The following is a 24,410-nucleotide window of genomic DNA, read 5'->3' as shown; positions in this document are numbered from 1 at the left end:
ATACTATGAGACTTCCAAGATGATTTTTCTACTGCTTTTAATGCATGCCATGCATGATAACAATGCTCTCCATTCTCTATGCCCATAAAAATTAGTCCTGCATTCGAATTGCATTTTATTCTATAGTATTAGAGAGGGGGGATCTTGGCATGAAAATCGTCAACATCGGGGGTTTGGTCCAACCAACATACATAGTATTTATATAATATATCACATTTCTTTCTTTTGGTAACTTTTTTTTTTTTGTATAAGTGTACCAAATTTCAACTCCTCACTCGAGTTTTTCCTTTTGAAAAAAAAAAAAATCCTCTAGAGTTGGTGCCCACATATAGGCATAAATGAAATTGTTTATTACAAAATACTGATGTGATCTTGATCGTCTCCAAGCTCACCGTATCAGAATTCTAGGGATAGCACTTACAGTGTCAAAGAGTAATATTAAAAATAAAAATAAAATTTTTATTTAAAAAACCCCTCTGTTTGGATCATTGCATATATTTTCACAATTGACCTAACAATTTCAAGGGAATACACTACGATATTACTTGCCCCCCAACCCCACCCCACCCCTACCCCAATCGGCATCATGGTACTGGCAAGCAAACGTCATCAGCTTGATCAACAATTTCTAATAAAAATATAGGCTTTAGATCATCTAAGAGTTACTTGTTGGGTAAGCAACTAACTTATTATTCATTGTAAGATATAAAAGTAAAAACTCTGCGACTCATGATTCAATCAGCAATCAGGAATCTTCCTTATTGTGGCATCATTTTTTACCTATTAATTTGCCATATATTCTTGGATTTTCGTACCTTCTTTTGAAAAAACATAAATTATGTACGATTTAGTTCTCTTCATTCCTACGCATTGTAATATTACATACCAAAATCCTCACAAGTTTCAGGCTATGGATATCAGCATCCGAAAAACTTTGTAAAGGGTGGGTTTCTTGAGAGTGACAAAAGCACGGATCATGCTTTATTACACTGCATAAAAATAGCACCATTGCACTTATAATTTATAACAAAGCCAACAATAATACAATTTCAATTCATGTGTTTCCAAGATGGATAGCAAATTACGCCTTCTTTCACATGGAAATCACGCGTCATCTATTTATCATACACATGAAGATGCATGAAAGCTAAAAGCTATAACGATTCTTCTTGAACATGGCATTCATTCCAAAAATATAAGTACTAAATTTTCCTATCTGCTTCAGGAAATAGACTACTTTATAGGACAGATTATGAAGTGATGAAAGATGACATTAGAACTAGATTTTCATTCATAAAATGCATATAAAGATCAAAATTCTAAAGCGTCACAAGTTTTTTTTTTTTTTCTCCTAATACATTTATGTTTTAGAGAGGTTCATTTTTATTTTTTTTACCTTTTCATAGGTCTCCATTTGGTAATTCACATCCCATTTTACAATATTCTTCTAGAATATTACCACTTTTTCTTTGCCGTATTCTTTTAGAATTTTGCCACCTAAAAAGGGAAAGTGTATCTTTAGCCATTTCCCATTCCTTTTTCATTTTTTTTTTCCAATTCTATTTACCATTGCATTGTCGATCACAAAATATTTGAATGAAAAGTTTAGTAGAATTTTCATCCTCATATTTGATTGTACATGGGATTGGTATGGGGAAAATAAAAGAGGAAGCTTATATACATTGACGTATTTCACAAAGGATAAAAGAGAAATATTATGTTTGTTCAAATTTAAACCAATAACAACTAACCACATATGATTTGATGTAAAAATGTTGTGAACATAACAGTTCTCAAGGATAAAATAAAGATATCTCAAATTTTGTATCTTAGATTTCCTCAACCATGCTTTGACCAATGAATTACATGTGATTTTTTTTTTTTGGAGGGTGATGTGATTTTAATTGAGAAACCAAAAGTACATATTAAAAATTTTGCCCGTTCACCACCCAAACAAATAAACCCATAATTTTCTTTTGGCAAATAGCAATCAGTCCCTCGGCTTCTTAAAACATGCAACTTACACCATCGAATATTACCATGATGTCAATTTGTCCCATCCGTCATACTTCGTTACAATTATTTTGCCATTAACCCGCCAACCATTTTTTAATGGAAATAGAACAGGGAAAAAAAAAAAATATATATATATATATATATAGACACACACACATAGACATAGACAATAAAGACACCCAAATCCATCACTGAATCCATGCCCAAACCCACTCACTTCACCTAAAAACCAAACTCAAATTACAACGACAACAAAAGCAATATTTAAAGACCCATCCAAATCAACCCACCTTGTTTGATCTTGCTACTAGCAACCCAAGTCCTAGCTGCCAATCGCTACCTCAAATCAAGATCCATTCTCCCAACACACTTAATAAAAAAAATTAGCCTAAATCCCAATTTAATCAAACCACTATGCAAAGAAAAGTGTACAAATAAACAGAACAAATCTGAAGAGTGAACGGAAAAAAAAAAAAAAAAAAAAACAGAACAAAAGGAAATTTCAAGCCTGGGTTAGGTAGCAAGCAGTGGACGGATGAACAAAGATCGCGAGACAGACTCTGATCAACAATAGCTGCCATGGTAGGAATCAAAGGTCTCAACCAGAGAATCAAAGGAGTGAGAGATGAGTATCCAAGTCTCTAAACAAGCAAAATGAGCAATGTTGACAAGTGGCAGCTAGAAAAAAGGTGGAGGGGGGGGGGGGGGGGGGTAACTGGATTGGAAAACTTAAGGCCTGGAATGTTGATTGGGTCATGGAGAACGTGGAGGACGCAGGGAGTGAGACTGGCTTTTATTTTCCTTATTTTTCTTTTTTCTTTTCATAATTTTAAATTTTTTCCTATTTCTTGTATAAAAGAAGGGGGGGCGTCATTGTAGACAGATGAATGAACAAATATGTAACTAAGTACAACAAAAAGCAGCAAATTGACATCATGGTAATAGTCGAGGGTGTAAATTGCATGTTTTAAAAGTCAACAGGCTGATTTAAAAAATACCCCGAAGTTGGAAGTTGTATCACTTGTATTTGTAATGTGCATTTTAACCCAAAAAAGATTTTGAAAAGCACAGGAAACAATATTTTCAAGCTTTTAAGTACCTCCTCCCTCATATTTTCCTTCCCATACAACCATTAGTTGTTATTACCTAGGATCCAAAGGAAATTTGTTTAAACATACTTCTAATATGATGCAATCAAGCTAGTTGAAATATCAAAATATGGGAACAATAACCAATGCATTAAATGCTTCAACTAAAAATCTCCCCTTGATTAACAGGTTAAACATGGATATGGAAAACGTTAAAGCCAAGTAACCTGTACCCAGACAAGAACCAGAGCAGGATTGATAATAATTTTGCACTCAATAGTTCCCAAATCCCAACCCAATTTCTGATGATACCTGCAAGAACAGAAGGCCAAAAGTATTTAATAATGAACTCCATTTCCCCTGTTTAACTGCTTGAAGCGCCCAAAGCTATTTACATACGAGTTCCATTAAAAAAAACGAAGACAATCAAACGTACATAAACAAAGAAGCAGAGGAATTTTTTTCAGTTTCTACTTTCCGGAAAGAGACAAGTGACTTGAAAAGTTTTTGCAGAAAATAAAACAGATGAAAGAATATTCGATAAGAACCATATACATAGACAAATTGGGTATGACAAGAAAATTATTCATATCAGGTAGTTAAATTGTTCCATTGTCATTACACAGTCTCAGGCTCTCAGCAATCAGATTGCATAAGTTCAACATTTGCCAGTATTGAACCAAGATAATTGAATCAGTGTCACCAATTCACAAACTTAGATAGAATTCAGTTTGTTACGTATCAATTTTTTTTTTTAAAGGATGTGATACAGATAACTATAAAGATCACTTTTGGTTCTGGCTTACAGAAGTTTGGGGTGAATAGTCTTAAGCTGAATCAACACATCAAAGGGGGAGAGAGAGAGAGGGGGGAGGGGGGAGGGGGGGGGGTGGAGAGAGAATGAACAAATGATGCCAATTTTTGTGATGATTTATGAGCAAGGTTGAGTTAACAGGAACATGATCAATCAGTTATAAGTCTAACCGACTGAAAGAACAGTTTGAAAACTTAGCAAAACATAGTTCACATGATACTAACCTGAAGTCAACAACAACATATTTAATGCTATTTAGATCTTCTATACAATAAGTTCATCTTCAAGATAGTTGTACTCGAAAGTGAATTCTGTCTTGATCCTTTGACACCTGAATGGCAATATCCATATAATGAAACATCATGGAAATCACAAGTACATATTTTAACTTAAAAATGAGAGAGAGAGAGAGAGAGAGAGAGAGAGAAGGAGAGATAAAAACAAAACAAAATATAAGTAACACAGAAACAAGTGAACAAGAGGAATAAAGTATCCCTCACATCCTAAAACCAGGTAATGTAAAATAGAACTTATAAAAAGCAAGTTACAATAGCAACACACACACACACACATATAACTATGTATAAAATCACTCCTATAAAGTCTGTAGAAATAAGACTTTCAGCTCAATAGTAGACAACCCAAATGCCATTGAAGATGTGATTATTTCTATCTCCAAATTGTCCACATAAAACAAATAGGGCTAAAATCCAAATTGTACTGTTCCTTTGCTGTCCAAAGTCCAAAAATTCCTTGCCAACAAAAGTACACAACAACCACCTTTTGAGGTTTCACCCATTTAACCCTAAATACCGTAAAGAGACAAGACCTCTTTAGCAACAAGGCAATGAAGTAGCAAGTAATCATAGACTCAGCACTAGATTTATGCACATGGCACCCATGGCACCCATCTACCACAATGATCCACTTGACCAAGTTGTCCACAGTTAGCATTCTTAGTATCCTTCACAAAAGCTTGCCTGACAAAGTATAACCTTTTTAAAACCCTATTACCCCAAATACTTCTTCGAGGGAATTGCCCCATCTACCACAATGATCCACTTATAAGAAGGTAAAAGGGTAATTCTACCCTTTGACAATTATAATTCCTTCCACCCAGCTGATCATTTGTCCATTCTTTCAATCACAGAATCCCCCACACTACATGGCTAATTCGAGGTGGCCATGGCCTTCTCTATGGCTAATTCGAGGTAGTTGTGGCCTTAGAGATAAGCGTATCAACATGGCATTCCAAGAGGCATCCAAGCAGCATAAAATTATTGTTTTAATCTCACCATTTGCCACATCAGACTTTTCCATCCACTATTTGATGGCAAGGAATATTTTGAAACAGGAACAAAAGTTTAAGAACCAAAATGATACATTTGAAAAGTTAAGGACCATTTTGAAACATGATGCAAAGGTTAAGGACCAAAATGGTAATTAAACCTAGTAATAATAATAATAATATAACAAATATTTACTTTATATATAAAAGCAAAGGGTATAACAGTAATGTAATTATAAAATTATTCCTTTCCATTCCTTCTCATAGTACTCCCAAACAACATTATTTACATTCCATTCCTTTCCATTCCTGATACTTATTCCAATCCATCCCCTTCCTATATAATTTACCCATTCCATTCCATTCCTATATGAATTCTCAATTGAAGCATTAGTTGGTACACATGACTATAATACATCAAATGAAAAAATCCCAATTCTTGATCTAGAAAGGCTCAAACAGAAATAAGATTCCAAAAGCAAGCCCCCCACCCAGTACCCTTCAACCCAATACAAAGTTCCTATTTTGCCACCCACTCCCGATACTTATTCTCAAACCTCTTCCATGAGAGCCTCTTACTTCTATGGTAGTCAATTGACCCCAATCATGGCCAGTTTCCGCTCCAATAACCCACCTACACAATTGATCCCACTCCGCTACATATATCCACAACCATTTCCTAAGGAAGCTTGGTTAAGAGGAACTCTACTTCCTACCAACAAACCCCTCATTTATAACAAGTTACAAACACATTGCTATCCACAAAATGAAATTTAAACTCATAATCCAAAGCACGGCACAAAGGACCCTACTGCAGCTTCTTAATTCTAATAGCAACATGGACAAGCATGGTAAAAGAGACAAACAGGTTAGAAGCTAGACAAGGTCCACGAACGATCTAAAGATTTTTTTTTTTTTTTTTTTTTTTTTGCATCTCTAAAAGAATGTAGAAATAAAATCTGACATACATCAACAACAAAATGAAGTTTCAAACAAAAAAAGCCGAGAGTTTTCATACCATCCATGATGTGGGTCATCACTGGCAATATGAAAATCAAAGTACACATACGTCCCCTGTTCATATTCATCTGTGGCCACTTTTGGCTCCTCGTGTCTTTGAAACCATGTGTTATATTTCCTGTGAAATCTCCAAGATTGTTTCTTCAACTCTTTCGCAGCCAAATATTGTTGATAAGTGTTCTGCAGACAATTACTGACTTGAGACCAAGCTCATCGATATGGCATCACAGGGATACATGCATACAAACAAAAAGATACAGTTAGGTACTTACCTGTTGATAGTAAAATGCAAAGAACAGCGTATCAGTGTTGTGAACATCAAGACCTAATCGATCCCAGAAGGCAGGATTATTAACAATTGGCGCCTGTACTTGAGGATAGCTAGGAGGAGTAATAGCAGGGTGCCTCTGTATAAGGCAAAAGAATGGAAGTTACAAAATCATGTTTGAGATTATAGTCAACAGGTTTTAAAGAGATGAAGATAGTTGGACATCCGTACTGGAGTATAACTTCTCGCACGTTCCGAGTCTTTGGGTAGAGGAAGTTTATAATATGAAGCCTCAAGCATCTGCAAATTGTATGACTGATCATGCGTTCCCCCAGAGTTTACAGTTGACCCACCAAGGTTATCACCAATGGCACCAAGGTCAGAAACACTTCTTCGGCCAATAACACCAAGGCTTCCGGAAGGTTGATTAGTTTGCAAAGGTTGCCCAGGAGAGAGATCAATATCTCTTGGCACTTGAGCAGGCTCTATCATAGAGCCAGATACCCCAGCCTGCATACAAGGATTTACGTGCAGCTGAGATCACTGTGACTTTTAACATCAATTTATCAAGAGACTAACATATCGTACACAATTTGTTCATTAAGATAAATAATTGGCATATAATTCAAAATAGAGTAAAGCAATGGCTGAAACAAAGCACACAGACACCAGCAGATCTGGCCAGGATGAATATTCCGATGGAAATGGTAAAAAAGATTGGCATCAATCACCTCAACTATCAAATACAACATGCTATTGCTAGTTATTATTAGTTCACACAAATCAACCATTTGCACTTCATTGAAACAGTGCAGATAATTCATATCCAGCAACAAAAGAAAATGCCAGCCATACATACATGCATACATGAATGACAACTATCAAATACAGCATGCTATTACTAGTCATCTCAAATTCTCAACTATCAAACACAGCATGCTATTACTAGTTATTAGTATATCACACAAATCAATCATTTGTACTCCATTGAAACAGAGTAGGTAATTCATATCTAGCAACAAAAGAAAATTCCAGTCATACCTACAAGCGTACATGAATACATACAAATTGTTACAGAAGTCTCCCAAGAAAATCAGGTATACAGTATAATGGTAAGATTAATAACTGAGCAGAAGATTCTTATGGCACAGGGAAAAATTCACTTTCAACTATCACTCTTACACACAAACATAAACTTGCATACTTTTCTTTCCCCACCTTTTTGCCTTTTTTTAAGCAAGATTCAAACTACGCCTCCCAACACTACAAAGCCATTGACACTTTTGAATAATTTGATCACAGAAGCACAGTTGCCATGTCCGTGTCCGTGTCCGTGTCTGACATGTCAGACACCACTGGGACACGCAAACACCTCTGGGATACAGCTGCAGGCACGTCCAAGCCTTTTTTTTTTTTTATCTGACAGGACATCGCCAGGGAGGTGTAATTTGGTTTTTTGGCAATTGTAGAGTATTATCCATTATTGCTCTTAAATTGAAACATGCTTAACATTATATGAAAAAATAATTTCTTAAAAATATATTTAATAATTAATTAATATATGTACCCCCGTCATGCCGTGTCCTAATTTTTCAAAAATTGTCATATTGCCATGTCCATGTCCGTGCTTCCTAGACGTAGATACAAAAGGCTCATCCAATAATGCAGCAGATCACCATTCACCACCTTTAAGCATGTCTAAATTACTCAAATAGTAGAAATATTGAACTAGGTCAGCAATCAACATAAAATCTCAAATCCATCTGAGTCGGCTTTTTTCCGTACAAGTACCATTTTTCACTTGAGCATCATCTCCTCAAAATCAATATTATGCCCATAACTAGACATAATTTTTTTCCCTACTCAAGACTAGAAATACTTATACCCTCTCTATATTAATAGCACCACTCAGAACACCAGTTGCAGAAAAAATTATGGACCTGTTTGGTACCAGATTTCAAATATTGTTTTTCAAAATGATGTAAAAACTGTGGTTTAAAAAGTGTAGTGAAAACACGTGTTTAATATATTCATAATGCAAAAAATGCATTTGGTACACTGTTTCTAATAACATATTTTTAAAATGTGAAAAAACATAATTGTGTGTTTGATATGTGGATTTTTTTTTTTAGATGACTGACCTGACATGTACAGTAAAATTACTCATTTTATCTAATGAGAGAGACACCCACTTATTATTGTTGCCCTCTGTTCATTCTCTTCACAGAGACTCTGCATTTCCTTCATCTTTTAATGTGGTTCTCTCCTCTTCTCCAACTTACAAAACCCAGAAAACAACTCAATACAAAATGTTTCCTTGCTTTTTTTTTTCTCCTCCAATCCGAACTATTTAAATTCAAATGGGTTTTTTTTTTTTTCTGGGTTTGGCCTTTTTTTTATTTGTTGTTGGCGTCAGTGACTAATGGCAATTGTTGGTGTTAGTGGATCTAATAGTTTGGAGTATAATAATTGTATCTTTGGTTTTAGAAATTGTTTTCATGATTGGGTTTTTGTTGGGTAAGCTCAATTTTCTTTTTTGCTTCTCAGTTACAGTGCATTCATGGAGTTGAGAGAGGTGAAGAGAAAGACAAAGATGAAGAGGAAGAGAATACAGTAATGAGAGAGGTGTAAAAGAGAGAAATAGTACCGGTTGTCTACGTCATGTCAGACTTGGGGGGTCCCACAGTTTTTTATATAATTACAATAATGCCACTCAACACTGTTACTCAAAAACTGAATACTGTTCATAAGGTGTTCTCAAAATAAAGTGTTTAAACACCCTAAATTAAGAACTGTAACTCAAAACACTATTAATTAAACAACCTTACCAAACACATTTTTTTTGGGTCCCACAGTTATCATTGTTTAAACACTGAAAACTATTGTTTGGAATCACTTACCAAACAGCCCCTATACCTCCACCAACTTAATGGGACTAGACAACATACATCACCAAGAATCCATGATGTGTTGACTGTTGAGTTATTCAAATACAATCTTACAGTTGATGCTTGAAACCAAATACCACTTCAATGCATACACATTTAAAAATAATGATCATTTACTTCTTTGATACCAGGTTTTAATAGTTTTTTATTATGATAGTTACTACAATTCAAGTATAAATATTCTTGCTCTACTGGGTTTATTATATTCATCATGAGCCTGGAGACCTATACTGGAAAAAAAAAGGGTGTCTTTCCAGTTTTGAACTAGAGGCTTATTTAAAGGAAACATACACATTAACCAACCAACCAAAGCATCACCAGTTTTTTCTGCATATCAACTGTATCTAAGAAATCAATAAAACAAGATAAGACAACCAAAGATATTAATATATTATTGCTAAGCACACTAAAAGCATAATAGACAATTTAGAGATGTTCAACATACCGGAGTATCTATGGCATGAGAGGTTTTCAAATCATCGTCATTCATGAGATTCTTTCCAAGCCCAGAACCAGTTGTAGAGTCAATGGTTGACTCATCAGGTAAATTTTGTTGTTGCTGCTGCTCCTCTACCTTCACATGGCCAACATCTGCATCATACATAAACAAACATTAATCTGTTCTACTTTTATCAGATTGTGGTAGTCAATAAAGGCTAGCCATAATACCCTGCAGTGGCTGCCAATGTCACCGGTTCTTAAACCTTTCAAAAGTTATTTTTGTAAATAGTAAGTTAAAAAAATGTGTGCAATCTCAGTGCATATATATACACATACATACAAAAGAAACACTGATGCAAAGTATACATCATGAAGGTGGGTAACATACTACAAGAAAAGAGGGAAGGCTTATTCAAAAACAAACGTGGCAATTTGGAAAGATTCCCAGTTAGAACTTGATATATGGCATGGTGGCTTGCTAAGACAACAGAAGGTGATATTAGGAATGCATATATATGTGTATCTGATGTCAAGCAAACCACCCCTCTCAGCTGGATCTTGATATATGCTCCATCCCAGATGAAGCAAAGTTTGCTTTTCAAACTATATATGGTGTGGGATACTGCTTCAAAAAATCTATATTTATAATTGGTGAGGATAGGGATGTTTCTGTTTATTATTATTTGACAAGCATCTGAAGATGGGGAGGATTCAATGCTGGAACCTGAAGTAAAATTAGGATCGGTAGATTATCTGATGGGTCTATATAATATGAAATATCCCAAAGGGGATGGGGATGTTAGGTCAATTTGGAAGATTATTTGCAATGGAAACTTTGGCGTCTGTTCTTTTTATGAGGCTTTTAGAAGAACTAATCACTTGATGCTCCCAAGTAAAAGTATTTGGTGGAGTAAAGTCCCTAAGAAGGTCCTCCTTTTTTTTGGGGCATGAGCTTTGGGTAAGATTTCAACAATGAACGCAAAGAGTCTTGTAGCTCAATGGCATTCACTAGTCACCTTTATAAGGAGAACTAGAGTTCAAATCCCCCCCACCCCAACCTACTTGTAGCAATAGAATTATCAAGAAGATATCAACAATGAATAATCTCACTAAAGGAATACGATTCTTGTGAATTTCTGCTGCGTGCGCAAGCCAATCAGTTGAACATCTCCCCATTCCATTATTGCTAGGAAGTTGTCGTAACGTAAAGATTCAAATCTTTGTAATATTCTGAACCATTCATAAACATCACAGCAAATATGATTAAAACATTTATAGCTCCCACGTAAATAAGTAGCTGTGCGGCAGCTACCAAATGGGAATTTGATAGAATATAGAATAAGGATATACAAACAAGAACCAGTCCCAACGAAAAGGCAGAATAAATTGTGTTGGTAAGTAATACGACTCCTATACCTCCTAATATAAGACCTGACCCCAAAAAGACTAAAAGAAAATCATGTATCGGTCCAGGGACACATTGAGGGATATCAAAGAACATCTATAGACCATCTAAAAAACTTCTATACTATGCAACCAATCAAAGAATTCCTATTGATATCCCTCTCCATAAAACTCACTAACTTCCAGTTTAACACCTTTATCCACATCAGCCAAACTAGGCTCTCCTTGAGACCGGATCAATGACTTCCATAAAGCCAGCACCTTGATGTGTGAACACAATATTGGATTGTGTTTTTTTGTGGGGCATCTGGCTAGTGCATGATCCATAGGAATTTATAGAAGAAAAAGAAATTGAATTTGAGGGAAGTACAGATGTTAGTAGGTTACACCTGGACCGAATTCAGGCTACATCAGTGCTCAAGTATAGTGAAAAATGGGCAAGATTTCTCACACTTTGATGGACGGGTGCAGTTAAAGAAGTTAGTCAAAGAGAATAGAAATGTGTCTACCCAAACTAATCTATTGAGGATCCATAGCCCAATCACAAAAATTTGAGACTAAAACTTTGCTGTTGTGGGGTCTTGATCAATGGTGGTTTCAGCAGAATTTTGCCAAGAACAACTAATGACAGCCTATCCAAGGTTCCTTTCATGGCAGATAATTCTTCAAGCTTTGCCTCCACTGAATTCACCTTCTCACATAACTGGCTCAAAGTCCTTTGTTCCTTTATAGTCTTAAGAAGCTTGTAGTCTTGAGAAAAGCCCAAAACTAGGACTAATTCAGTATTAGTCATCATCATCTTAGATTACTAACCATTATCCTAGATGAGAAATTTTGTCAAGTGGTTGCCTAAAAATAAAGGTTATTCCAAAGAGCTTGTGCTAGGATTTTGGTAGAAATTTTAGCTTTCATAACAAATAGATGTAGGACAAATTAAGGGATTTTTTCTATGTGTGGTTTTAGTGGGCTAAGGTTTAGGAGGATTTGTAGATTTTGGGGTTTAGAACCCTTTTTAAAAGAAAGGTTAGGAATCAAGAGAGAGAATATTGGATTTATGGATTAAAAGAGAAGAAAAAAAATAGAACACAACTGGCACTTCTTGGTGTTTCCAAGTGAGGCGTCCAAGTTTCAAATCCCCCATCCCCCCATTGTAACTATTGAATTATAAAAAATATAAATATAAATCAATTTTTTATTAGACATGTGAACAGTATTCGTGAATAGTACCCGAGAAAAGAAAAGGAGAAAGAGAGAAAAGAAAGGGAGAAAAAAAGAACCCTAAGACCAAGATGCCTCAATACTCAATAATTTTATTAATCAACTCTAAATTGTTTTAGTACAATAAGACACTTATATAGACCATACTCTTGAATTCTCCTAGTGGAACTGGAACTAGGACTTCTACTTTGACTATTAAACCAAACCTTAATTAAATTAAATCAAAGTCCATACATGAAGACCCATAAACTAAATAGGACTCACTTATTAATAGAAAAAAAAAAAAAAATTGCTGCAAGCCTTGTAGCTCAACTAGCACCTCTTGGTGTTTCTAACAAGAACGTCTAAGATTCAAATCCCCCTCTCCAACAATTAGATTCTCCAAAAAACTAATTGAAGAAAACCCACAGCCCAGAACTATGACTCATGCCCAACAATTGTAGAATTACTAAAATACTAACTCTAGAATAACCGAATAAAATATAAAAACTTATTAACTAAAATGGATACTTATTCTTGGGCTTTCTCTAACCATGCTATGGTTGCACTATCGTGTGGTCTTTTTCTTTCTCTTTATTAGGAGTGCAACTGATTCACAACCACCACCACAACAATAAAAAACAAAAAACCAAAAAGAAGATAAGAAATACAATAAAAGGACTAGGAAATGAAACGTACCAGCATCTTTTGGACCACCCGACATCAACGCCTGTTGATTAGATTGCTGATGGATGTTATTTGGCTGCTGCTGTAAGGTGGCAGAAGTAACATTATTGAGACCTGGTGTCTGAACTCCAAGTCCCAGACCAGCTTGAGGAGAGACAGATGAGTTTTGGGAATTAAACTGGACACATAATTGGATGTCAAAACAATTACATCAATCATACAAAAAAAAAATCCAAAAAATACAGATAGTGAACATTTCAATTCAACAAAATATCCACAGTAACATACAGAATGAATTGGATAATCATAGGAAAGCTCAAAGGGTGCATCCATGGAGCTACTACTATAACTAAAAGATATTGAATGTAGAAAAACTATAAAAGAAGAAACGATAACCATCACTATGCATAGAAAAGTTCATTATCATACACAGTTCATTAAACAAAGACAATATCCACTTTTTTCCTTCTTTTGATAGGCAAAATACAACCATGCACTTGTATGGGATTACAACCATGGACACACCCCCCACCCCTTGTTTATGGTGGAAGGAGATGTTATTTTGGTCCAAAGATATTAAAGGCAAGCGGCCCACCTATAAATGATAAAATCAACTTTAAAAATCTTTAATTCAGAATTAAAACAGGAATCGATGGGTAAAGTTACATAGAACTTTGGGGCCATTGAAAAAAATTCAAAGACAGTTATAAAGGCACAAAACTACATTAAATCTTTCCAAAAATCTGGCATGTATGTATCAACAGAAATTAGACTATAAAAGGATTCATTCAGCAGACCCCAGTCAACTGGAATTAAGGATTAATTGAATTATCCATCAAATAACACTTTTATGCACAAACAATTAGCCAAATATTTCCTCGCTCTTGTCAAACTTGAGGAGATTTTTGGGCAAAGAAACCACAATTTTAGCTCACCCTGTGTTTAAAATGTACAATTATTAAAAACCGCCCCCCATTAAAAGAATAAAAAATTAAGAAAGGTGGACAAAACGAAACCATGAAGAAAAAAAAAAACTTTTTTCTTCAACATCACCTCTTTTGAACCAAAACATTTACATATTATTACCATTATCCCCGTTTATTAACTGCCTACATATACGAAATGGAATTGATCCAGCTATAGGATGACTTACAACATATGATGACACACCATCAGCAAAAATCGCTTTCTATGAAAAAGGATCCATCTTTAAGGAGAATCAATTGATTTATTGACATATCAAATTCCTAGATTTTTTTTGAAGGGCTTGCAGTGGCTGTTCAAAATAATAAAAATATTCCCTACACTTTAAACAATAGGGTATGTGATAAAGTGGAAAACTTGAAGCTAAACCCTCTTTTGGGTCATAGAACAATCATTGTCAGAGAAAACACAAGTCCATATTTCATGGGTGTATATGATATGAATGTCAAGTTGGAGACCAAATCTAATTTCTTACTTGACATGCTGATTCTAAATTTTCTTCATACCATCTAATTAGTCACAAAACTGCAGTCTGAAAAATCTTGGTCAATACTAATTTTTCCCATGAGAAGTTGAATGTGGTTTAGAGATAAAAACATAACCAAAATATTGAAAAGAACAAACGAGAAAGAGCACCTGCTGCAAGAGTGGGCTTTGCTGTTGTGCAGAAAACTGCTTATGATTTCCTCCAGAAAGAGGCGGCATGCTAAGAAGGGTACTGTGACCTTGTTGTTGCACTTGTTGAAGGCGTTGCACATATTTCTCCCTCTGATCAGGTGCAATTTCAGTTCTTCCACGAAATTGGCCCTGAAAAGAAAGATAGCTTAGCGCCAATGATCATCCATGTTTTTTCCAAGAAATAACATCACATGTCACTGGAAATTTTCTTGGACAATCTCATAAAGGTCATAGCGCATATGTGAACTGAAATTCTTTTGCAAAAATCAACATCAAAAGGCATAAAGACCAATTACTTTAACCACAAAGAATGACAATAAAGACCATGTAGTAAAGAATTTTTTATTATTGGTAACTTTACACAACAAGCAGGTTTTGAACTCACAACCTTCACCTACACCCTTTCTTATGGCCCAGAGGTGCCATTTGAACTAGACCCCATTGGCACCAGGTACACTAAAGAGGTTAGGGTTATCATGATGAAAAGCTCTACAAACAAAGCGGAGGAGAAAAAAAAAAGATACCTGAAGTATATTATAGTAGATAGTAATGTTGCAAATACTCATACTACTTGCAAAAACAGTTCTTTAGTAAATAATTTGGAGTATTTGGAATAATAGACCACAATTGAGCTAGCTTGAAGATTTCCTCAAACCTTAGCGGTTACCAAAGCATCAGAAAAATGATCATTGTTCTCAAATATGATGAATTCATGTCCAAATTACTATCAATGTTAAAGCATTTTCTGTGTAAGCCTTGTTAATAGTGGAATTTAGACCAAATCAATATTTAAGCAGTCATTAGGATTCCTGCTTCATTTAACACATTTTTTTATAATACTAGTCACACAAAAACCCATGCATACACACACAGGTCCAAAATGGCAATTACAGACAGAACCATTACTGGTGAAACTTAGGAAGATCATAGTAAAGCAGCACTATATACGCAGAGATCCAAACGCAATGGTCCTAATAATAACTGTTAAAAAGCCTATTTTAGAACAAAAAAGCAATAGTTCCACAAACTGTTAAATTGAACAATACATATGAAAGCCTTTGCTTGAAGCCTGTACAACTATAAATTTCCAGTGAGCATAGCCTACTTAGTATAAAACTCTTTTCCTTCTTCTTTTCCAAAGCTGCTGCAGTGAGACTAAAGCATAACTGAGGTATGACACATAGGTCCTAACAAATTTTCCCTAAAATTATTACATCTTTTTTTATTGATCAGTGAGTTACACATACAGTAGCAGGTATTAAATGAACAAGAATATGTATTATATTTTTAACTACAGATATTTTCTGACAACCCCCTATTAGCCTTCCCCCAAAAAAAAAAAGTTAACAGCCAGATATCAACCACTCAAAATCAGTTCAGGTTAGACATCAGATGGGCATGACCGCTTTAATCACCTCTTTTCTTACGACCTCCACTTGTACATCAATCACCAACACTACCACCATCACCAAACAGAGGTAGAGCACAGTGACCCGTATCGCCTACATTGTGACAGTAAGCGAGAGGCCCCATCCCACTTCAGAACAGATGCACCTTAAGTGGAATACTTTCATCATATATTTTTATCTTATCTGCTTTTTTTTTTCCTCTCATTTTCTCTTGATTTCATCTATATTTCCTTCTTACTCCGCCTGTGCCTGTGCTTAGTATCACATATTTTGTTCAGAGACAGTCTCAAGCCCAATAAAAGGAGGGTTGTGGTAGGTTGACGACTAGCATAAAATTAAGTCGCCCTATTATGAATGGATGTACTACTTGAGATGGTTTGGTAATGTTCAAAGGAGGGTAAATTTTGAAAACAAGGAGAAGGAAAAGAGTTTAATACCCTATCGAGATAAATTTTTTTTTAAAAAAATTGATAAATTAAACTGCCAAGAAATCAAATATGGTTCTTCTTTTCTTTTGTGGGGGAGGGGAGGGAGTTGAGGGGTGAAAGGAGGGGAGGGGAGGGGTGGAGATCCGTATAAATCTTACACAAAAACAAATTATAGATAAGCTACTCTACAAGCCCATACTCAGATGGCATCAAAGATAAGCATTTAAAAGGTACAAAGTAACATACTGCTTCATTCTGATTCTGAAAGGTACTTCCAGTCCTCCACTGCATACCAGCGACCACAGGAGGGGAAAAGATTCTGCCACCTATAGTTACAGGATCACCAACATTACTAGTATCAATCAAGCCAGTTCCATCATTTGCCTTGGCAGCCTGAGGCAAAATAATTCTATTACTTAGGGGGGAAACCAAAGGCTGCACCATGCCACTACTCCCAAGTCTCTCATCGGCTACTAAAATGTTTCTCTTTGCCATTTCTGAGGCTGTAGGGACTGCACCAACAGCTCCATTGGTAGGAACTACATTGCTAGGACTAAGAGGAATACTAGCTGATGGTTGGCTGGAGAGGCCACCTCTACCAATGCCCCTTACAAGTCCAGTATCAGAAAGAGATGGAGATGATCTGCGGCCAGGAAAACTATCTTCTTCCTTTGCAGCAGTAGGCAGACTCAAAGGAGAAGAAGAATTGACAGGACCACTGTTCTCCATGGCACCTCGAACAGAAGCTGAACCTGGAAGGCTCACTGTAGCAGTGGAGACACTGGATAAATTATGACCTGAAACAATAGGGGTTGCATGACTCCCAACTGGTGTTGATACTGCAGAAGAACCAATTACACTATTTTTGGCAGGTGGAGTTCTTGCAACAGTATCAGAATTACTATCCTGGGAAGCTGAATCTTCAACTTGCTCCTGGACAACACCCTGCTGATTAGGTGCAGCAGTGGCCTGGAAAGGAAACCATCACCCTTATTAAATGAGGAAAACATTAAAGTAATTACAAAAGAGAATGGGGGGTGGGGCATCAAAAAGCCATATAATTATACATAATAAAAGTCCTGCTCAAATAATAAAAACTCCCATGTATGAACCAGAGTTATTCACAATAACACAATGATAGTTGCTAATCCACTCAAAAGACTTCCTAACCATCCCAGTGGGAAAGGGAGGAGGAAGGACTTAGATGATATCATATGACCAAGAATCTAATTAGTATATGGTTAGATGGCACCTCCAAAATGAATATAACACATATATAGGACTATTTGACATCAAAACTGAACAAAATTCCAGCAACAATAGTCTATACAATTGAAAATCAACGAAAGGGAACCTTCAACTAGATGCACTTAACCTGCAACAATATAACCCACAATTTGTCACATATTAAAACTTAAAAGAAAAGAACGCCCAGGGGGGTTGCTCTCTGTATAATACAAATTTCTTTGTTAATTCCAATGCGAAAATTGGAAGATGTAGTGCATTGGCCAAACTGAAACTTGAAGGAACCTACTACTAAACATGCCTTGCCTCTTTTTTTGACCATCCCACTTACGCAAATGCTCTCAAGTCTCATATGAGGAGCAAGAAAGGGGGGCTTTTCCACAGCTACCACTGTCCTTGAGAAACCCAAAAGAACTGCCATCATGGCCGACTGCAGCATTACTAACATACAAGCATGCAAGTTAACTAAGTTAATAAGAAATGACCATTATCAATCAATTAATCTAGGCAGTGAAAACCAACTTATTCAATGGCAGAGCCCTGGGAAGCTCCCACTAATTGGGAGCTTACAGTTTCATGCTCGATTCCATGCCCAGATGGGGGGTTCTTTTCAGCCTTCCCTCACAGTACTACTTCACTATCAATCAGCCCCAGAACATTTAGCCTCGAAGGTGGCCCTTACTGATTCATATGGGATTCCACATGCCCCATACTACACTAGGTTATGACCTTACTCTTTCATGATAAGTGAAAGTAAGAACCATTTTTATATTAAAAAAATCTCAATAAATGTTTTTCCCATCAAACCTAATGAATAATGCTCCTGTAATCAAAACAGTGAGAATGCAAAGCTAGACCCTTTTTTTATTGGGAAGTTACACACATCCAGCGGGTTTTAAACCCATGACTCACCCTTCACCCATTGTTGTAAGAGGAGGAAGTGCCATTTGAGTCAAAAGTCATTAATCCATACCTTCAACCATATTGGTTCAGGATTAATGTCTTTGTCAAAGATACATAGAAACACTTACAGGCACTTGAGGTGCTGATGCTACCAATGATGTCTTCAAGCTAAGAACAGGTGTACCCTGCCAAAAACACAATTAAATTGGGTTTTCAGAGAACCTAATGCATCACCTCATGTCCTAAAGTTCAGAAATACTAACCAAAATGAGAGATATTTTGCCAAAAAAAATGGTAGGGCACTCCATAATGGACCAGGAAATGAGTTAAAATACCATAAAGAACAGAAAATTGAATTAATTGAATCTAGTACTGTAAAATCAATATGCCCTGAAATCACCCAGCCAAACTCTGATTTTGCACAGTTCTGGCAATCAGAAAAACCAACTCAACTTGGCCTTTACTGAAGCTTATGTACTTATGGCAAACTCTATTACTAGTCAAAAAGCTAATATAAAAGGATGTCGGCTTCTCCAACTTATCAACAAAATAAATAAATAAAGATGTCAGCTTCTCAATTGGAAGAGATATTAAATCCTTCGTTTTAAAAATGTACATGACAACAGCTAAGAAATTATCTTTCAAACTTCAACTAGATATTCAAAATCAGAAAATACATACTGTGTGCTAAAATAAAATAAATAAATAAATAATCACCTTAACAAGACTGGGAGGACCAATTGCAACCAAATCTTCAAGAGACTCCACCTTGTCTAATGGTAACGTGATGTAAAGCTCATCAACATCACTAAATTCATCAAAATCCTCCTGCCAAATATTAAAAATAAAAAAGTTCGTCAAAATAACAATGAAATAAGAGATCTTAAAGGACAGGTTAGACAAATATTCCTGATTAAATAGGATATCACATGGGTAAAAAAATAAAAAAGGCATTACAGAAACTCTTGACAAAGTGTATTTCATCTAATTATACTGCTTACAATAGCAATGAGAAGGGAACAAACTTGAATATGAAGCACTACAGACCTGATTACGTTCCACATAGTCTTCCAAAAAGTCCTTAACATCATTAACCTGCTCAGGACTCAGTTCATCATTATCCAGTAGCCTCAAGATTAGTTCCAACTTCATAATATGAGCCTTGTGCCGGGTAATGGATGTCTCTAAATGTGTCTGCCAAACAAAAGAACCAAAAACTGTTGAGGCTCAGGAAAAAAAAACAAAACAAAACCAACAAAAAAACATTTATAAAGGATGTGTTTGTCCAACCAGTCTTGGCGGCCTAGTCTTTCCCTTCTTAACAGATAGCCCCTCCAACTCAGCTTCAAAGCTATCAATCTGAGACTCCAACTCCCCAACCTACTTAGGAACAGAATACATCACAAAACTATTTACTGAATAATATTTCAGATATAAACAATAACAAGAGTAAGCAATCTGACCATGTAAAATGTAAAATTTATGTTGACAGATCAACATATTGTAGATTTTCTAAGAAGTTGCACTTACTAAGAAGAACCAACAAAATGGTCCAAAAAGAGTACAAACAAGTAACGAAACAAGCCATCAAATTCATGGTGGAAAAAGCAATTCAGTGACATTTAGCCCGCACCATGCACAACACATGTAAGCTAGTAATGAAACAAGTCAGTAAATATGCATTAATGCATGCAGCATTCACAAACACATACAAGCTAGAATTAGACAAGTCATATGAATCAAAAGGCTTAATTTCATACCAAATTGTTCAACCAATCCCTTGTCTCTGATTTAGCCTTCTCCCTTGGATCCTATCACCAAAAAATATAACTAAAGTGAACTGCAGAAACTTTTCTAGCAGATTATAGAACTACTACATACACGTGCTTTTAATAGGTAATAACTATTTATTTCACTTTAAGATGTAAAGTACAAGGTACATTTATGTAAGAAACAAGAAAATGATTTCTAGAAAAAAAAAACATAAGAGATGATCTTGTGAATTCAGGTGAAGAATCTCCACCAGCTGCAAAAACAAACATTAACAACCGCTAAGTTTAACAAAAAACAGCTGACTAATATGCCATTTGCAAACATTCTCCTATTTATCTTCCCTTCTAAAAAATGCATAACTGTGACATGAGAGGCAAAACAAGATCTACAAGTGTATGTGGAAAGAAAATGTTGGAACCAAAACAATTCTCAACCCTTGATATCTACACTATCAAATTTGCCCATACACTGCACCGAAAGCAATACAGCTCCAGGAAAGGTATAGTTAATTTATTCAATGGTGCCACCTCAGCAACCACTTTCGCTATCCAAAGTTGCTCCAGAGGAAAGGAAGTTCTGGAGCTCTATACATATATACAGATATACATATTGAAGAGAGAGAGAGAGTGTGTGTGACAAGAAGCACGTGCATCGTGGCTGTCACCATCAAGCAAAAAAGAAGGCAAACTCTCATATTATGTTAGAAAAAACTGTATTAGCATATGCAAAGCTAGCAGTCAAAGGTGAGCAATTTTCCCATTATTAAAATTGGACAAGACACAGGTCATTGCCACTTGCAGATCTGTCATCACACTAGCCCAAAAAAGAAAGTTTTCAATTTGGAAGGCCACTTAAAAATCTTACAAACAGCATTTCTCAACTTTAAAACAACATCAGGTCATCAGGCAAGGCATCACAAAATGTAATGCTTACAGTTTTAGGTTGTTGACCCAGTCCTTCTTTAGAAAATGCTTTTGTCTTAGTCTCCTTTTCACAGATCTTAAATCTTTCCATTTCCCGCTCAATAAGTTTGCGAGCATCCACCAGAGCCTGCTCATAAGAGGCACTAACCTACGTCAACATGTATCAAAAGAAAAACAATTAATTGTCATCTTCAAATCAAAAAATACAAATCCATAATTGCAATATTAACATGTTTCAGATCAATATATCATAGTCTACCCAACAACAACAACAAAGATATTGTGACATGTTACAAAGATTAATTGCTAATTTGCTCCTCTCACACACAACCTAGAATTATCTCATTTTAAAACTACTTGAAATTAAAATAAAAACAGGAATTAACACTCATTTTTTCAGTGTGATCAAACTTGATGAGATACATTTTAGTACTGTAACAACATAATTAAGGTATTTTTGAATTTCTAAAACTAAGACGTTTTTAGGTCACCCAATGTGACAGAATTAGAAGGAATTACTAACATTGAATTAAAGTAAAATTTATAGGACTGAAATCAATAAATCACGAAGTTACAGTACTAAATTGAATTTCGAACAAAGTTAAAGTGTGTAATTAATCATTTTAGCCATAAACACAAAATTGAAAGAGAAAGAGAGAGAGAGAGAGAGACCTTCTTGTCCTTGATCTCGCTAGACTGAATCCATGTCTTGATTTGGTCTCTGTACCTCTGTAATTTCTTAATCTCTTTCTTCAAGTCCGCCTCGAACTTCTCCTTCTGGTTCGCATTATCCGTATCGTAAACCTAAATTTCCAAAAAAAAAAAAAAAAAATTAATCAATCAAAAACTCGAAGCAATTGCTGCATTATTATCACAGCGCAGATTGCTTGAATCGACGACCTTGTTCCAAATACTGTCGAACACATCGACGCCTTCTTGAACCTTCTTGAGAACTCGATCTATCTCGCCCTGAAGTTTACGACTCGCACCCATTTGTGGTTCCGAAAATTGTCCAACCAAGAATTCTCAGGCCAATTCTATCATCTAAATCGCAAAGATTGTTGTGTTGTTGTTGTTTTACTAGTACGATTGTGATTTCGGTTACTTTTTCTTATAGATTCTAATTCTAGGGTTTTTTTAAATTTTATTAGAGTACTGGTTTTGGTTTATGGTGCTTTGGAAGTTGGAATAGGAGTGTCTGAATTGATGGATAAGTTGTGGAAATGGACATAAACGCCAGTTGTTTAGGCCCAAAACCAAAAAACTTTCAGATTCAGTATTTGAGGCCGCACCACTTTCTGTACTAACATATTCAATCCGTTTTTCAATCTTTTTACAGCTCTTTTTTTCGGTGTAAAATATTTCTCTCTCCAAAAACTTTTTTTTTTTCTAATTTTTAAAAGAAGTGTTGCCCATATCACATTTTTACTATAAGTTTTAAATGATAAGTTATTATAAGTTATAATTTGAGTTTACATCATTGAAATTACTTGTTTATCTAGTAATGGCCAATAACAATCTACCATTTAAGATTTATTACGAAAAATTTGTGAAAATATTATAAATATAACATTTTTTTTTTTTGAAAAAATAATTTTTTTTTTTTTTTGGAATTATATTTCTTGATAATTTTTTTTTAGAAGTATATTTCTCGATACTTGGTTAAATAAAACTTCGCTCTAAAACTTTAAAAAAAAAAAATGATACTCCATTCTTTTGAGATTTGAAGTAAATAAGCACATTAATTATTCGGTTAATATCAGTTAGAGAATATTTCAATTTTTATAAGATTACTTTGATTGGTGAAAGCTTTTTTTGGTTACAAATTAATTATTGTCATCAAACTTTAAAAAGTTTCAGCAATAAATTTTTTGCACAACCTCAATAGAAAGCAAAGACAAAGAAGGTTTTAAAAAAAAAAAATTTGATATTGTTGATGCTCATTTTTTTTTTTTTTTTGACAAAAGGACCCAATGGCAAAAATAGCCCAATAATATGAAAAATGGTGAAGAAAGAAAATAGCAAAGTAAAAATCATTAAACTCGAATGGCAGGAATAATGGTCCACGAGCCCACAAAATAACAAAGTGGCTCCAAAGTAAGCAAATGGATCAAGGAAGCTCCAAAGAATGAAATAGTAAGCCCATAGGAATCATAAAAAATAGAAAGAAAGCAAAAACAAACCAGATGAGCCCAAAGAAAAGAATTAGTGAATAGGACGTGGTAATTGGGCCGAAATAGCCTGAAAGATTTAGCAAAATCTCATGGGAATGTGAGAGGTATGAAACAATGAAATGGGCCAAGGATGCCCTAAGAAATGAAACAAGACGAGAATGCCTAAGGAATAAAACAGGCCGAGGAAGCCCAAGATGTTATAGGGATTAACCCAGCAGGAATATTGGGCAATGTGAACTAAAGGAAGGAATGACGCATCAAACTAGCACAGTAGGCCCAGAGGAAGTCCAGCAAACAAAGTTAAACAATATTTAGAGTCCGTTTGGATAGAACTTATTTTGCTGGAACTGAAAACTGAAAATATTGTAGCAAAATAATTTTTAAATGTGTGAATAGTGCTGTGAGACCCATTTTTAATGAAAAAGTTGCTGAAAAGTGAAATTTGTAGGACCCATGAACAGTGCATTTGTGCACTATTCATGGCTGAAAAGTCAATACATGCGGCTGGGTTAAAAAAAAAAAAGCAAAAACGCGGACGTGGACGCAGAATCGCGGATCCAAACGCCCTCTTAATATAGAAAACAATGCAGTGGCATGGTGGGAGTACCAACTAGCCTACAAACCAAAAGTGCAAGGAGACAGGGACTGAATTAAAGGAGAAAAAGCTCACACTCAAGCAATACCTAGTCCAAAGAAGAAACAAGATATAAAGAATGAAGACC

General features: G+C 35.4%; 1 protein-coding gene across 4 annotated transcripts; it reads right to left on the bottom strand.

The window, feature by feature from the left end:
* Nucleotides 1-850: 850 nt before the first annotated feature.
* On the bottom strand, nt 851-22,766 carry LOC142609918 (uncharacterized). 4 transcript variants are annotated; one of them, XR_012839721.1, is made up of 18 exons: nt 22,415-22,766; nt 22,187-22,318; nt 21,525-21,662; nt 20,579-20,629; nt 20,109-20,198; nt 19,866-20,012; nt 19,536-19,646; nt 18,947-19,003; nt 16,917-17,639; nt 14,792-14,962; nt 13,184-13,349; nt 9,888-10,033; nt 6,726-7,004; nt 6,499-6,633; nt 6,225-6,406; nt 4,143-4,249; nt 3,338-3,416; nt 851-989 (listed from the first exon to the last, which is right to left on the bottom strand). XR_012839721.1 is itself a non-coding variant. In XM_075781641.1 (17 exons), exons 1-16 carry the CDS (start codon nt 22,505-22,507, stop codon nt 4,183-4,185), a joined length of 2,688 nt encoding a protein of 895 aa, XP_075637756.1. In that variant the 5' UTR covers nt 22,508-22,766; the 3' UTR covers nt 3,180-3,416; nt 4,143-4,182. The 4 variants fall into 4 exon arrangements, 3 of the variants coding, with proteins under 3 accessions (XP_075637756.1, XP_075637757.1, XP_075637758.1); XM_075781641.1 differs by lacking the exon at nt 851-989 and having other exon boundaries at nt 3,180-3,416; XM_075781642.1 differs by lacking the exon at nt 851-989 and having other exon boundaries at nt 3,180-3,416; nt 21,525-21,641.
* Between the last annotated feature and the right edge of the window lie 1,644 nt (nt 22,767-24,410).

Source organism: Castanea sativa, chromosome 9 (assembly GCF_040712315.1).
Source record: "Castanea sativa cultivar Marrone di Chiusa Pesio chromosome 9, ASM4071231v1".
NCBI lineage: Eukaryota > Viridiplantae > Streptophyta > Magnoliopsida > Fagales > Fagaceae > Castanea > Castanea sativa.
The sequence above is the reverse complement of the archived record's forward strand: the minus strand, read 5'-3'. Positions and strand labels throughout refer to the sequence as shown.

Coding starts and splice junctions, on each gene's coding strand:
- LOC142609918 (XM_075781641.1), bottom strand. CDS start 22,507: ATGGGTGCGAGTCGTAAACTTCAGGGCGAGATAGATCGAGTTCTCAAG. Junction 21,663..22,186: donor GCGAGATCAAGGACAAGAAG/GTCTCTCTCTCT, acceptor ATGTTGACGTAG/GTTAGTGCCTCTTATGAGCA. Junction 13,350..14,791: donor AAAGCCCACTCTTGCAGCAG/GTGCTCTTTCTC, acceptor TTATGTGTCCAG/TTTAATTCCCAAAACTCATC.